Source organism: Girardinichthys multiradiatus, chromosome 7, assembly GCF_021462225.1.
Source record: "Girardinichthys multiradiatus isolate DD_20200921_A chromosome 7, DD_fGirMul_XY1, whole genome shotgun sequence".
NCBI classification, from domain to species: Eukaryota; Metazoa; Chordata; class Actinopteri; order Cyprinodontiformes; family Goodeidae; genus Girardinichthys; species Girardinichthys multiradiatus.
In genome coordinates, this window is record NC_061800.1 from 30,945,033 (window position 1) to 30,958,891 (window position 13,859).

A 13,859-nucleotide genomic window follows, 5' to 3' on the forward strand; every position below is an offset into this window, starting at 1 on the left:
CGAGCTCCTCACCCTATCTCTAAGGGAGTGCCCGGCCACCCTACGGAGGAAGCTCATTTCAGCCGCTTGTATCCGTGATCTCGTTCTTTCGGTCATGACCCAAAGTTCATGGCCATAGGTGAGGGTAGGAACGTAGACTGACCAGTAAATTGAGAGCTTTGCTTTTCTGCTAAGCTCTCTCTTCACCACAATGGACCGGCACAGCGCCCCCATTACTGTGGCAGCTGCACCGATCCGTCTGTCAATCTCCCGCTCCATTCTTCCCTCACTCGTGAACAAGACCCCGAGATACTTAAACTCCTCCACTTGAGGCAGGAACTCCCCTCCAACCTGAAGAGGACAAGCCACCCTTTTCCGGTCGAGTACCATGGCCTCGGACTTGGAGGAGCTGATCCTCATCCCAGCCGCTTCACACTCGGCTGCGAACCGCCACAGCGCATGCTGTAGGTCTTGGCTAGAGGGGGCCAGCAGGACCACGTCATCCGCAAAAAGAAGAGACGAAATCCACTGGTCCCCAAACCAGACCCCCTCCGGCCCTTGGCTGCGTCTAGAAATCCTGTCCATAAAAGTTATGAACAGGACCGGCGACAAAGGGCAGCCCTGCCGGAGTCCAACATGCACTGGGAACAGGTCCGACTTAGTGCCGGCAATGCGGACCAAACTCCTGCTCCGCTCGTACAGGGACCGGATGGCCCCTAATAAAGGGCCCCCGATTCCATACTCCTGGAGCACCCCCCACAGGGCATCACGAGGGACACAGTCGAATGCCTTCTCCAGGTCCACAAAACACATGTGAACCGGTTGGGCAAACTCCCATGAACCCTCGAGCACCCTGTAGAGGGTATAGAGCTGGTCCAGTGTTCCACGGCAGGGACGAAAACCACACTGTTCCTCCTGAAGCCGAGGTTCGACTATCGGTCGGACTCTCCTCTCCAATACCCTGGCGTAGGCCTTACCAGGGAGGCTGAGGAGTGTGATCCCCCTGTAGTTGGAACACACCCTCCGGTCCCCCTTCTTATAAAGGGGGACCACCACCCCAGTCTGCCAGTCCAGAGGCACTGTCCCCGACAGCCACGCAATGTTGAAGAGGCGTGTCAACCATGACAGCCCTACAACATCCAGACACTTGAGGTACTCAGGGCGGATCTCATCCACCCCCGAAGCCTTGCCACCGCGGAGCTTTTTAACCACCTCGGTGACTTCAGCCTGGGTGATGAAAGAGTCCAACCCCGAGTCCCCAGCCTCTGTTTCCACCACGGAATGCGTGATGGCAGGATTGAGGAGATCCTCGAAGTACTCCTTCCACCGCCCGATAATGTCCTCAGTCGAGGTCAGCAGTCTCCCGCCCCCACTATAAACAGTGTTGGCAAAGCACTGCTTCCCCCTCCTGAGGCGCCGGACGGTTTGCCAGAATCGCTTCGAGGCCAACCGGTAGTCCTTCTCCATGGCCTCACCGAACTCTTCCCAGGCCCGAGTTTTTGCCTCTGCCACCGCCCGGGCCGCAGCACGCTTGGCCTCACGGTACCCGTCAGCCGCCTCAGGAGTCCCACAAGCCAACCACAGCCGATAGGACTCCTTCTTCAGCTTAACAGCATCCCTTACTGCCGGTGTCCACCACCGGGTTCTGGGATTGCCGCCACGACAGGCACCGCAGACCTTACGGCCACAGCTATGGGCAGCAGCATCGACAATAGATGCAGAGAACATGGTCCACTCGGACTCTATGTCTCCAACATCCCCCGAGATCTGGTCGAAGCTCTCCCGGAGGTGGGAGTTGAATACATCCCTGGCCGAGGGCTCCGCCAGGTGTTCCCAGCAGACCCTCACTATGCGCTTGGGCCTGCCGAGTCTGTCCAGCTTTCTCCTCCTCCAGCGGATCCAACTCACCACCAGGTGATGATCAGTGGACAGCTCAGCCCCTCTCTTCACCCGAGTGTCCAAAACATGCTGCCGAAGGTCTGATGATACGACAACAAAGTTGATCATCGACCTCCTGCCTAGGGTGTCCTGGTGCCAAGTGCACTGATGGACACCCTTATGTTTGAACATGGTGTTCGTTATGGACAATCCGTGACTAGCACAGAAGTCCAATAACAAAACATCACTCGGATTCAGATCGGGGAGGCCATTCCTCCCGATCACGCCTCTCCAGGTGTCACTGTCGTTCCCCACGTGGGCGTTGAAGTCCCCCAGCAGAATAATGGAGTCCCCGGGAGGGGCACTATCCAGCACCCCCGACAGGGACGCCAAGAAGGCAGGGTACTCTGCACTACCACTCGGCCCGTAGGCTGAAATGATAGTCAGAGACCTCTCCCCAACCCGAAGGCGCAGGGATACAACCCTCTCATCCACTGGGGTAAACCCCAACACGAGACGGCTGAGCTGGGGGGCAACAAGCAAACCCACACCAGCCCGCCGCCTCTCCCCGTGGGCCACTCCAGAGTAGAAGAGAGTCCATCCCCTCTCAAGGAGATGGGTTCCAGAGCCCACGCTGTGCGTGGAGGCGAGCCCGACTATTTCTAGTCGATATCTCTCGACCTCCCGCACAAGCTCAGGCTCCTTCCCCCCCAGCGAGGTGACATTCCACGTCCCTAGAGCCAGCCTAAGCATCAGGGATCGGGCCGTTGAGGTCTCCACCTTCGTCCGCCACCCAATCCTCTTTGCACCGGTCCCTCACGGTTCCCCCTGCAGGTGGTGGGCCCACTGGGGGATGTATGCTGTTGTTTTGTACTCTATTAAATGTTCATCAGAGAAACAGCCTGGGGGAAGAAACTGTCTCTGTGGCGGCTGGTTTTAGCGAACAGTGCTCTGTAGCGGCGGCCTGAAGGTAAAGCTCTGAACAGTTTATGTGCAGGGTGTGTGGGGTCTGCAGAGATTTTAGCAGCTCTTTTCTTGACCCTAGACCTGTATAAGTCCTGGATGGAGGGAAGGTCAGCTCTGATTATTCTCTCTGCAGTCCTGATTACTCGTTGCAGTCTGGACCTGTCCTGTTTTGTGGATGAGCCAAACCACACTGAGATGGATGAAGACAGGACAGACTGAATGATGGCAGTGTAGAAGATAACCAGTAGCTCCTGTGGAAGGTTGAACTTCTTAAGTTGCCTCAGGAAGTACAGTCTCTGCTGGACCTTCTTTCGAACAGTGTCTATGTGTGAAGACCATCTCAGGTCCTCAGAGATGGTGGTTCCTAAGAACCTGAAGTGGTCCACGGCCGATACAGTGTTGTTGAGGATGGTGAGGGGGGTGTATGGGGGTGGTGTTCTCCGAAAGTCCACCACCATTTCCACAGTCTTGAGTGGGTTGAGTTCAAGGTAGTTCTGACCGCACCAGTGTACCAGCCGATCCACCTGCTGTCTGTATGCAGACTCATCACAGTCCTGGATCAGTCCAATGACAGTGGTGTCATCTGCAAACTTCAGGAGTTTCACGGACGAGTCCGATGAGGTGCAGTCATTTGTGTACAGGGAGAAGAGGAGTGGGGATAGAACACACCCCTGGGGGGCACCAGTACTTATTGATCTGGTTCGGGAGAAGATGCTCCCCAGTCTCACCTGCTGTTGTCGGTCCGTCAGGAAGCTGTTGATCCACTGACAGGTGGAGGCTGGGACGTTGAGCTGTGTGAGCTTCTAGTGGAGGATGTCTGGTATGATGGTGTTGAAGGCCGAGCTGAAGTCTACAAACAGGATCCTGGCGTACGTCCCTGGGTGGTCGAGGTGTTGCAGGATGAAGTGTAGACCTAAGTTAACAGCATCATCTGCTGACCTGTTTGCTCGGTAAGCAAATTGCAGGGGGTCCAGCAGGGGGCCTGTGATGTCTTTCAGGTGCTTCAGCACCAGCCGCTCAAAGGATTTCATGATCACAGACGTCAGGGCTACAGGCCTGTAGTCATTTAATCCTAGGATGGTGGGTTTCTTGGGAACCGGGATGATGGTGGATCGTTTGAGGCAGGAGGGGACCTCACATTTCTCCAGTGACTTGTTGAAGATCCGGGTGAAGATCAGAGCGAGTTGATTTGCACAGGCTTTCAGACATGATGGGGAGACGTTATCAGGTCCTCCAGCTTTCTTTGTTTTCATGCGCTGAAAGAGCCTATTTACATCTTCCTCGGAGATCTTTAGTGCAGGCAGAGGATCTGATGGTGGGGGGTTGGTTACTTTATGGGAGAAATTTGTTCCTGAATGGGATGTGGAGGGGATGATTTGAGGTGTGAATGGTTTCTTGTCATATCTGCAGTAGAAGCCATTCAGACGGTTGGCCAGGAGACAACTCTGTTCAGGATGGGTGGGGGGGCTCCAATAGGCAGTCAGGTTTCTCAGACCGGTCCATACAGCTGAAGTTTCACAAGTAGAAAGGCTGTTCTTCAGCTTCTCACTATAGTTTCTCTTGGCTGCTATGATCTCCTTTGTTAGTTTGTTCCTGGCCTGCCTGCCCAATCTCCACTGCTGTGAGCTTCTTCCTTTTCCCTGCGCAGATTCCTGAGATGTGGAGTAAACCATGGCTTGTTGTTCCCAAAGGTGCACAACGTCTTGGTCTGCACACACATGTCCTCACAGAAACTGATGTATGATGTCACCACATCAGTTAGTTGGTTTAAGTCGGTGGCTGAAGTTTCAAAAACAGTGCAGTCTGTGCATTCAAAGCAGGCCTGTAGCATCTGCTTTGATTCCTCAGTCCACTTTTTAACAGTGTGAACCTTGGGTTTGGAAGCTCTTAGTTTCTGCCTGTAGGTTGGGATGAGGTGGATTAGATAATGATCTGAAAAACCCAGAGCAGCCCTGGTAACAGCCTGATATGAGTCCTTTAAAGCTGTGTAACAATGGTCCAGTGTGTTTTTGTCTCTGATGGGACACTTAATATGCTGTCTGTATTTGGGGAGTTCATTTGAGAGGTTTGCTCTGTTAAAATCTCCCAGTATTATGATGAAAGAGTCCGTGTATTTTTTCTCCAGGTCTGTAATCAGCTCAGCAAGATGTTTTTCAGCGGCAGAAGTGCAGCCATGCGGTGGAAAATATGAGCCGATTATTATAAACGAGGAAAACTCTCGGTGAATAAAACGGTTTACAGATTATGGAAAATGACTCCAGATCAGGACTACATGTTTCTCCAGCACTTTTACGTCTCTGCACCAACCTTCATTTATATAAAAGCAGATTCCGCCTCCTCGCCTCTTCCCCGATAGCTCCGCGCTGCGATCCGCTCTGAACAGCTGGAAGTTCAGCATCAGCAGTGCGCGGTCCGGGATGTTTTCACTCAGCCATGTCTCGGTGAAGCAGAGAACCGCTGATCCGCGGAGGTCCGTGTTTTTACCGGTGAGGAGAAGCAGCTCGTCCATCTTGTTGTTTAGAGAGCGGACATTTACCAGGTGGATTGAAGGCAGTGGTGTGCGAAGTCCTCTTTTCGGAGCTTTACCAGCGCACCAGCATGCTTTCCCCTTCGACGCTTTCGGCGTAGAATCCGGTATAGCGCCGCAGCTCCGCTTGCCAGAAGCTCAGTGAACCTCGGAATGATGAAAGATGGTGAAAAAATCCCAAGAGAGGACTCTCTGATGTTGAGAAGATCCTCTCTACTGAATGAGACCACAGGATTGTGGCTCGAAAAACATAAAAACACACAAAATACAAAAACAAAGAGAGAGCGAAGCTCCGAGGCTGCCATCGTCGGCGCCATCTTGCTATAATGCATCTATAACATTATCAATAAACAACATGTTCTGAGATGTACTTTATTTTGAGTTATAGTAAAAACGTTAAGGAAATACGTCTCGATGCATAAATAACTTAATCCCTACATTTGTAATGAGATTTAAACCTTCTATCTCTATAAAAAAAAAACATAACCACTTTCTTCTTTAATGGTAACAGTAGCATTTAACTGTTAAATTACAACAAAGTTTACACAAATACGTTCTGCATGCGTTGTCATTCTTATAATCTGAATCAGCGGGTTATATAGCAAACAAGATAAGAAATCTGTATCGCCAGGATAAGACTGATCAGAGAAGCTCTCTTCCTATTGAAAATTGTGTAAAGTTGTTGTATCAAGACCAAAAGCCAAAACTGTTTATTTGTCCATGCCGATAATTAATATTTATCCTGATACAATTAACTAAAAACTGTTCAACCACCCTTGTCATTTATTTCCTTAAAAAAGGGAAATCCAAGTCTGAGAATATTGAGTTTAGACCTATAATTAACTGTTAAATGCTGTTAAATTACTGAAACACCCATTGAGTAAACCCCTGTTGTCATGTGTGAAGAACCATGTGCAGCTCACCAGTATTCTGTCAAATGCAGACGGAGTTCCTCCTCGCTGAACGTGGCCGAGCACCGTCACCCTGGTGTCATAGCCCAACCTCTTCACCACCAGCTTCACACAGATGGACAGGGATTACAGTGAATAGTCCGTTACATTTTACACAATTATGAAAAATAAAAAGAACTGACTCTAGAAACGATAACATGTCCTTATAAGCAGCATCAGAGGGAGGTAAATATCACAAAATACACTCTTTTCAAATTAATGTTAAGTAGCGCGCCCTTTCCTTTAACACATATTGAACACACAGACAGTCATTATAAGCGTGATCAAGTCCTTAAATCAAAGAACTCACATCTTTTATATCAGCAGAAGAGATCGGCTTTCCATTTGAGTCAATGGCTCCCTCTGCAACAATTATAATGTTGAGTCTTGAGCCCTTGTTTCGGCTCTGAAAACGAACAGAAACTCATGTTAAGAGGATAGAGTGAATCAGGACAATCGTGTGTCTGAGCGGTACTCTGGCATGCTGTATAGGGAGCATGAACCTGATCCTAATATGAAATCTGGATTGTTTTTGTGCATGCGTGTAGACGCTCTACCCTTTCCAGACGAGCACACATGCGATCCTCCCAGCCCTCAAGCGGAGGAGCCTCTGGAATGAAGAGCCAGTCTGCTCCAGATGCTAAAGCTGACACCAGGGCCAGATACCTTCAGGCAAAACACACAAATTAGCGCTGTATAGAAAGATACATCAAAAGAGAGAAAAATCCGGATATTACTCACCCACAGTGGCGGCCCATGACTTCAAGAACAAAAGTGCGCTGGTGGCTGTAGGGAGGGAAGAAAAACTGCATGATGCATTGAAACATTTGTAAAAAGTGCAAGTCTGGACAAGATTTGGCAGAAATGCTCTGCTGAGTTTATATGATTAGGGGGCACAAATACTGCCTCGTTAACTACACACACTTATGATTGTTTTATAGTTATTAGGTGGAGAGCTGAATGTAGGCAACTGTCCAAACCCCAAAGATATTAATTACTTTAAACACTAAAACAACAAATATTAGATGCTCAGGTGTAGGAAGCTAGAAAATGCTTTGCAAACAATAATTGCTAAACATTTTCACAACTTCATTTCTGTGAGTAAGTTGTTATATCTTTATATCTGATTGGTAACTGAGCCTAAAATATTCATCGATCTCACAATAACTGCTTGGATGAACAGTTTCTAAGCAGTATCTGCTAAATACCAGTGTCAGTCTCAAAGAACAGAATTAGTCCCAGTGGGCAATTGATTTGTAGCCTTCCAGTTCACCTCTAACATACATCCTTAATCCAAAAATCAACAGTCAATAATAAAGATCCAAATTAAAAAGCAACACATAGAGCATACAGTGTCTTGTAAAAAAATCATACCTCTTGAACCTTTTATCATGGTGTAACTACAAAGTATTTAATTGGGGATTTTATATGATAGACCAACACACAGTAGCACCTGATTATAGAGTGGAAAGAATACATGGTTCTCAACATGTTTTAGGAATAGTAAGAAAAATGCATTTGTATTCCCCCCCGACAGTCAATAGTTGTGCACTTCTCTTTTTTTTTCTTTTGCAAAATAGCTCAAGCTCAGTCAGATTGGATGGGCTGGATGTAAATATAAAATTCCCAGTGTTCCCAAAGATTCTCTGTTAGGTCTGGACTTGGACTGGGCCATTATAGGCGGACCCTAGTATTTTTTTGTAGCCTCTAACACAGGTCCAGCGCTCGATAGCAACTATACTGAAACCTTTAGAAGCATCCCTTCTCCAACACACATCTGTTAAATGGCTCAATTCCCTCATCAGCATTTCCTTCAGCTCTGCAGAAGCCTGGCAATGAGCCATTCATTAGATTACTCAGGTGTGCTGGAGAAGGGATGCATAGCTGCAGGACAGTAGCTCTCCAGGACTAGACTCGGACACCCGTTTTAACATGCCCTAAATCTAGCTCAATCAATCTTCCCTTCGTTAATGGCTGACTTCCTTGTCCCTGCTTAAAAACCCTACCTCCAAAGCATGATGCTGCCACGGCCATGTTTCACTGTGGGGAGGGTGTGTTAAGCATGGCAGGCTGTGTTAGTTCACTGTCAAACATTGCAATTTGCCCAAAGAATAATGGTTGGTCTTGTCAGACCTGGGAACATTCTTCCTCATGCTTGTACTGGCTAGAAAACTTGAAAACTTATGACCTGTTTGCAGTGGTCATGATGGCGTCGACTATCTCCATGATGCGATGCAGCGCAGAATCAGCTCCAATGGTCATGTCAGTGCCACAGAAGTCGTTGTCTATTGATCCCACAAGTCCGACGATGTTCAGTTTGTTGTACTGCTTTGCATCTGTGTCTCTGATCCTTCCTGAAGACCCACAGATGTCATTTCCTCTTTAAAACCATTTATACAGCACAGGTACAATACACTGAGTAAAAACAAAACTTAAAACAGTTTCCCGAGAGCAGCTGACCTTTCTGCACGAGCTCATCCAGCAGGCCGCTCCACTCACTGCGGAAGATATTGGCTCCCGTGAGGCTGCCGTCTCCGCCGCACACACACAGGTTGGTGATGCCTTTCTTCACCAGGTTGAAGGCGGCGGCGATGCGACCCTCACGCGTCTGGAAGTCCTTGCAGCGGGCGCTACCGATTACTGTGCCACCCTGCAGCAGAGACGCCACATAAAACTAAGCTAAAACGAATGATCTGTTGCTGAAAAGACAGGCTAGGGCAAACATTTTTGCTCACGTATTTTTACAGCAAAGGATTCCCACGGTGTGATCATGACTCATAAAGGCAGGAGCAGGATAAATATAACCTTCTGACCAAACAGAGATAGAAAAGACTATGTTGCCTTCTGTCTAAACAATGTCAAATTGTGGTTGAAAAGTGAAAGATGTACAAAGATGTCTGGGGGATGTTTACATGGTGGTCGGAGTAAATTTTAAATGCATAACTATGCCTGACTTTCAATAACTTTGTTAAGGCTGAATTTGGAAGAGACCTATGTGTTAAAAAAGTCAAATTTCTAATGTTTTTTAATAAGCTGGACAAGGAGAGATTGGCCTACATGGAAAAGCAATGAAAAGACGTTCATGAATGTTCAGTGTTTAGAACATACATGGACGAGGTACACCAAGGTTTTAAACAGTCAGGGTTTCAAAATTGCCATATTTTTCTGTCATGCTGCTCCTATAGCTTGAAGTACTTTTAAGGACATACCATATTTAGTTGGATAGAGTTCACCTTTGCTTTGCAGTGCCAGTCAGCTGGCTGCCCATCACTCTGACCAAGGTAATGCTGTTTGAACACTAAAGCTGGCTATGAACAGCACTTCTATCAATGGTTATGATGAGATGAAGACATGATAGATGAAATATTTATTGGAATATTTAAAAACATCAGGATTTAAGCACCTAACAGACTTTGTGATACCTAAATTAGATGTAGTTTCTTTGGTTTTATTGGTTCACGCCTTTGTTTACTGAAGCTCCCGGTAGCGTTGTGGTCATTTTACCCCATCTCCTATTCATTCTTTTGTAGTTTTGGTCGTTTGTGTAACAAACATTTTTCCCCTACAAACATAGCCATCTGCCTTGAGGCATTTAGTTTGACAAGCGATGATTTAAAGTTTTTTTTTCTTCCAGCTGAGTTATTTTATAGTCAATAATAAGCAATGTCTACCAGGTCACTGAGAGTTATGTTGGTTGAGTAAAGGTCATAAACTGTCGTATTTCATGAGAGTAAACTGGCATAATGGGGATCTGGAGCCCAGGTCAAAGAGATAAGATGGAATATAAAAAGCTATTTGGTGGGTGCTTCTTTACCCACTTTGTGCAAAAGGCAGTTCCAGGAGACAGTAATACATTTCAACCCACCAGCTGGATGATGTTGGTCACACTGTGCCAGTGTGCAAGCTTTATGTTGTCTCCACCATCCACCAAGCCTTGGTATCCCTGAAATATCATAAGAACATTGCAATCAGTCCCAGCTAAGCCATAAAAGAGGATGTGAAGTTGGCCGCGGTTATAACCAGAGTGTTAATTACACTCTGGTTGTAAAACTCTTATTTACCTCATGGATGAGATAGACCTTGGCCCCAACATAAATGCCCATTCTGGTCACGGCTCGGACAGCGGCGTTCATGCCTGGGTCAAAAACAGCGTAACTGTTCCACCATTGCTTCTTATGAGGACATTAAATTGTGTGCTGCTGTATTTGACTTCTTTATCAGTTATTGGGCAAAGGTGCCATTTGCTCTGTGCAACAACAGTCCTCAACAAGATTTGTTGAACAGATCATGACACATAAGGCTTACTGAGAGTGTTGTAAGTGGGGGGAGGGGAGCAGGGCTCACATTTAAGCCTTTCACCATTATTGCATAATAGTGTGAGCGAATCCGTTTGAGTTGGCTGTGATTATATTGCAGAAACCACTGGATTTGGTTTTACATACTTGTATTTAGAACAAATATACGAAACAAGTCTTATGAGTGGTAATCTTATCTCCAGCTTTACATCTACTTCTGATGTGATTCAACAGACACTAGCTGTCTCTATTGCTTTTAAATTAGCAGTAATTTCATGAGATGACCTGAGTAATAACACATTATCCATGTAGTTGCATTTTAACTTACCTGACAACTTAAACAAGCTAAATATAACTTTATTAACTCAGGTTGGTGTATCTTGACATGTGACTCGAGTTCCTTCACACCAAGGTAACCCAGCACCAACAGCTTCTAGGTGAAACTTAATAATTACTGACCTTACAGGTTTTAGCCAACTATGGAAATCTCTTTTCAAGCCAAGTGTCAAGAACTATGGACATTTTCTTATGACATGTCATGAACTTGTTGATCCTTTTCAGGAGCAGGAATATGTTAAATGGGAACTATTGCTTCCCTGCATCATGGGGCTTGTAGTTTTGTCACATTGTGATGAAACCCCCATTCCAGAGTTAGAACTGCAAATCATAGAACAAACTAATCCCACCAACACATCTCTCAAAAAAATTATAAAAAATAAAATAAACGCAAGCATTGAATAAACAGATGAGACTTGCATAAAGAGAATTTACAACTTAGTATTGGAATGCTGGATTTTTAAGGCTTAAAAATAGAAACATTAGATTTAGGATTAAATAATGCAAAAAAAAAAAAAAAAAAAAAACTTGACCAGATCTTTAATTCATAGACTAGAACCTGCAATAACTCCATCTTGCAAGCTGCAGCTACTTTAAATGTATGGATATGCATCAGGGAGAATTTGCTCCACTCCTGCAGCTATAATGGCTTTCCGGAACCTTTCATTTTACATTATATTTATATTGGACTACATAGATATATGACAATTTAGTGTAGTTAGTCTGTGTAGTAATAGTGTTATTTCGAAGATGTTAGCAGGGATCATTGCATGGGTTGTGAATCTACCCAGAGCCTCCTGTGGCCCTGTCCACATCCGAATCCTATAAACCCTCAAATATAATGTTATAATTAGCGTATACTACACCTAATGTGGGCCTTTTGCGACATTTGGCCTAGATTCTAGATGTAAACATAAATAAATCCACACTGATCATCTGTGAATGTGGAAATGAGCTCATCCATATGTAAACAAACCAAGTTAGTGGGGTCAGACCTGCACGGAAACACGGTTTAACACCCATGCATGCAGCTACAGGTTTTAAATATTAAACCACAACGCAGATCAAGGGTGAGTTCTAAGGTCACCTTGTGCATCTCCACCGCTGGTCAGCACCGCTATGGCCCGACCTGCCCCCGTCATTTTCAGCTTCTCCAAGTCCATGGAAGTCATGTTGACCCGCTCACCTCACGGCAAAGATATCGAAATGTAAAAAACGAAACGAATCCCGTTAGTTTGGTGTTATCCCAGCTGTTCGCTTCCTTGTTGGCAGCGGGTTAAAACCAAACCCTTGTATATCCGAGGAGCCCCCCCTACAGTAGTCACACCTCTCCGTGGGCTGACTCCGCCCTCTTTCACTAAGGAAGTGTGTCAGGGGGCGTTTATTTTGCAACCCGGCGTCGCCCGGAGCTGCCGTTCGCCAGTAGTCTCTGGGATTTTCCCACATACCCGCTAAACCTGGATGTTTGCGAGAGAGGGGAGTCAGTAGCACGTAAACAAGGATTAACACAAACAGATTTAATCATGTTGATCGTATCAGTCGAGACGTCCATGCAGGAACTGCCACACCCTTTACAAAAGATAACCAACGTGAGCCTGGTTACATTAAGGAGGGCTGCCTAGTGAGGTGCGTTTGAGTGCAGCTTCCTTTAATGATCGACGTAAAAAAGGTGGAGCCTTAAAAGACTGCATAGTGAAAACGTGACTGAGATCACAGCAGCATCGCCTCCTGTCAGGCAAATACAGCTGAAGCAACAGTTTTCACTACCCGTGTTTCTAAATGACATTTCAATGTGCAAATCAAACCTAAAAAATAGACTAGTTCCCCTTAGAGTGACAATGTGGGGATGTAAGGCAAAGCACATTGCATTCACAAGGTAACATGCAGTGCTTTACTGAAAAATAAAGGAACAAATGAAAAAAAATTACATTAAGACAAGAAATATTTTTAAAGACATGATAAAAATAACAGTATTTGGTCTTCATTAAAAAGCCTGCATTGTTGTTTTCTGTCAGATTGGAAGAAGCCAGCAGTTTATGTAAGCTCTAAGGTTTTCAGGGAGTTTCAGGGAGGGTTTCAGGACTGAACAGCATAGAAACTTAATGCTGGCTAGTCTTGTTTAGTTTTTGGACCTGGTAACTCTGAGTAGAAGGGGTCTGATGACCTCAGAGGTCTATATTGCTCGCATAAGACAAGATTTTGAAATCTCACAGTTTACAAACAAGAAATCAGTGCAGTGATTTAAGACATAATCCATTTCCCTGATGTTGGTCAGGACTCTGGCAGCAGCATTTTTGAAGGAGCTGCAGCTGCTTTATATTTTTAGAGGCAAATAAAGACACAATTGCAATAACCTAACTTGCTAAAGGACACACCAGTTTTCCTGTCCTGTTTTGACAGCACCTTTATTATGCTAATTTCTGAACGATAGTGGCTAATTTAGTGTTGGAGCTTAAATGGGTACTAAAATTTAGTCAATAACTCTGGAATTTCCTGCATACTGTGTCTAGTTAAGTGTTGACCTCTATCCTTGCATTTTTTTGTAACCAAACGCTGCCTTTTCTTCATTGAAAGGGTATTATTCTGACCCATCCTTTTATTGATATTTTGGACATACTTAGTCAGAAACTGTAAGGCACTTTGATCATGTGGCGACACAAAAATATAAAGCTATGTCATCAACATACATATGGTAGGAGATGTTGTAATTAACCACAATTAGACTTTCAGAGAGCATGTAGATATGAAATAATAAAAAGTGGCCTAAGAATGGAACCTTGAGGAATCCCACGTGATGTTTGTTTGCTTACGATTAGTGTAAATGAATAGCTTTATTTAATACTTTCTCAAAACTGTCAGTTTAATAAACATTAAAAACATTCAAATTTTTTGATGAAAAAATGGGCCAGTGTTCTTACACATTTTTAT

At 45.5% G+C, this 13,859-nt stretch overlaps 1 protein-coding gene across 1 annotated transcript in view; it reads right to left on the bottom strand.

The window, feature by feature from the left end:
• The window catches only part of pfkla (phosphofructokinase, liver a), a 22,076-nt gene extending 9,809 nt beyond the window's left edge, over positions 1-12,267 (bottom strand). Inside the window, exons 1-9 of the mRNA XM_047370634.1 lie at positions 12,019-12,267; positions 10,362-10,435; positions 10,166-10,243; positions 8,761-8,950; positions 8,489-8,654; positions 7,042-7,086; positions 6,858-6,966; positions 6,611-6,706; positions 6,274-6,366 (exon numbers count right to left, since the gene is read on the bottom strand). Coding sequence (XP_047226590.1) covers positions 6,274-6,366; positions 6,611-6,706; positions 6,858-6,966; positions 7,042-7,086; positions 8,489-8,654; positions 8,761-8,950; positions 10,166-10,243; positions 10,362-10,435; positions 12,019-12,103 — 936 coding nt within the window. The 5' untranslated portion in view covers positions 12,104-12,267. The remainder of the gene's footprint in view (positions 1-6,273; positions 6,367-6,610; positions 6,707-6,857; positions 6,967-7,041; positions 7,087-8,488; positions 8,655-8,760; positions 8,951-10,165; positions 10,244-10,361; positions 10,436-12,018) is intronic.
• Between the last annotated feature and the right edge of the window lie 1,592 nt (positions 12,268-13,859).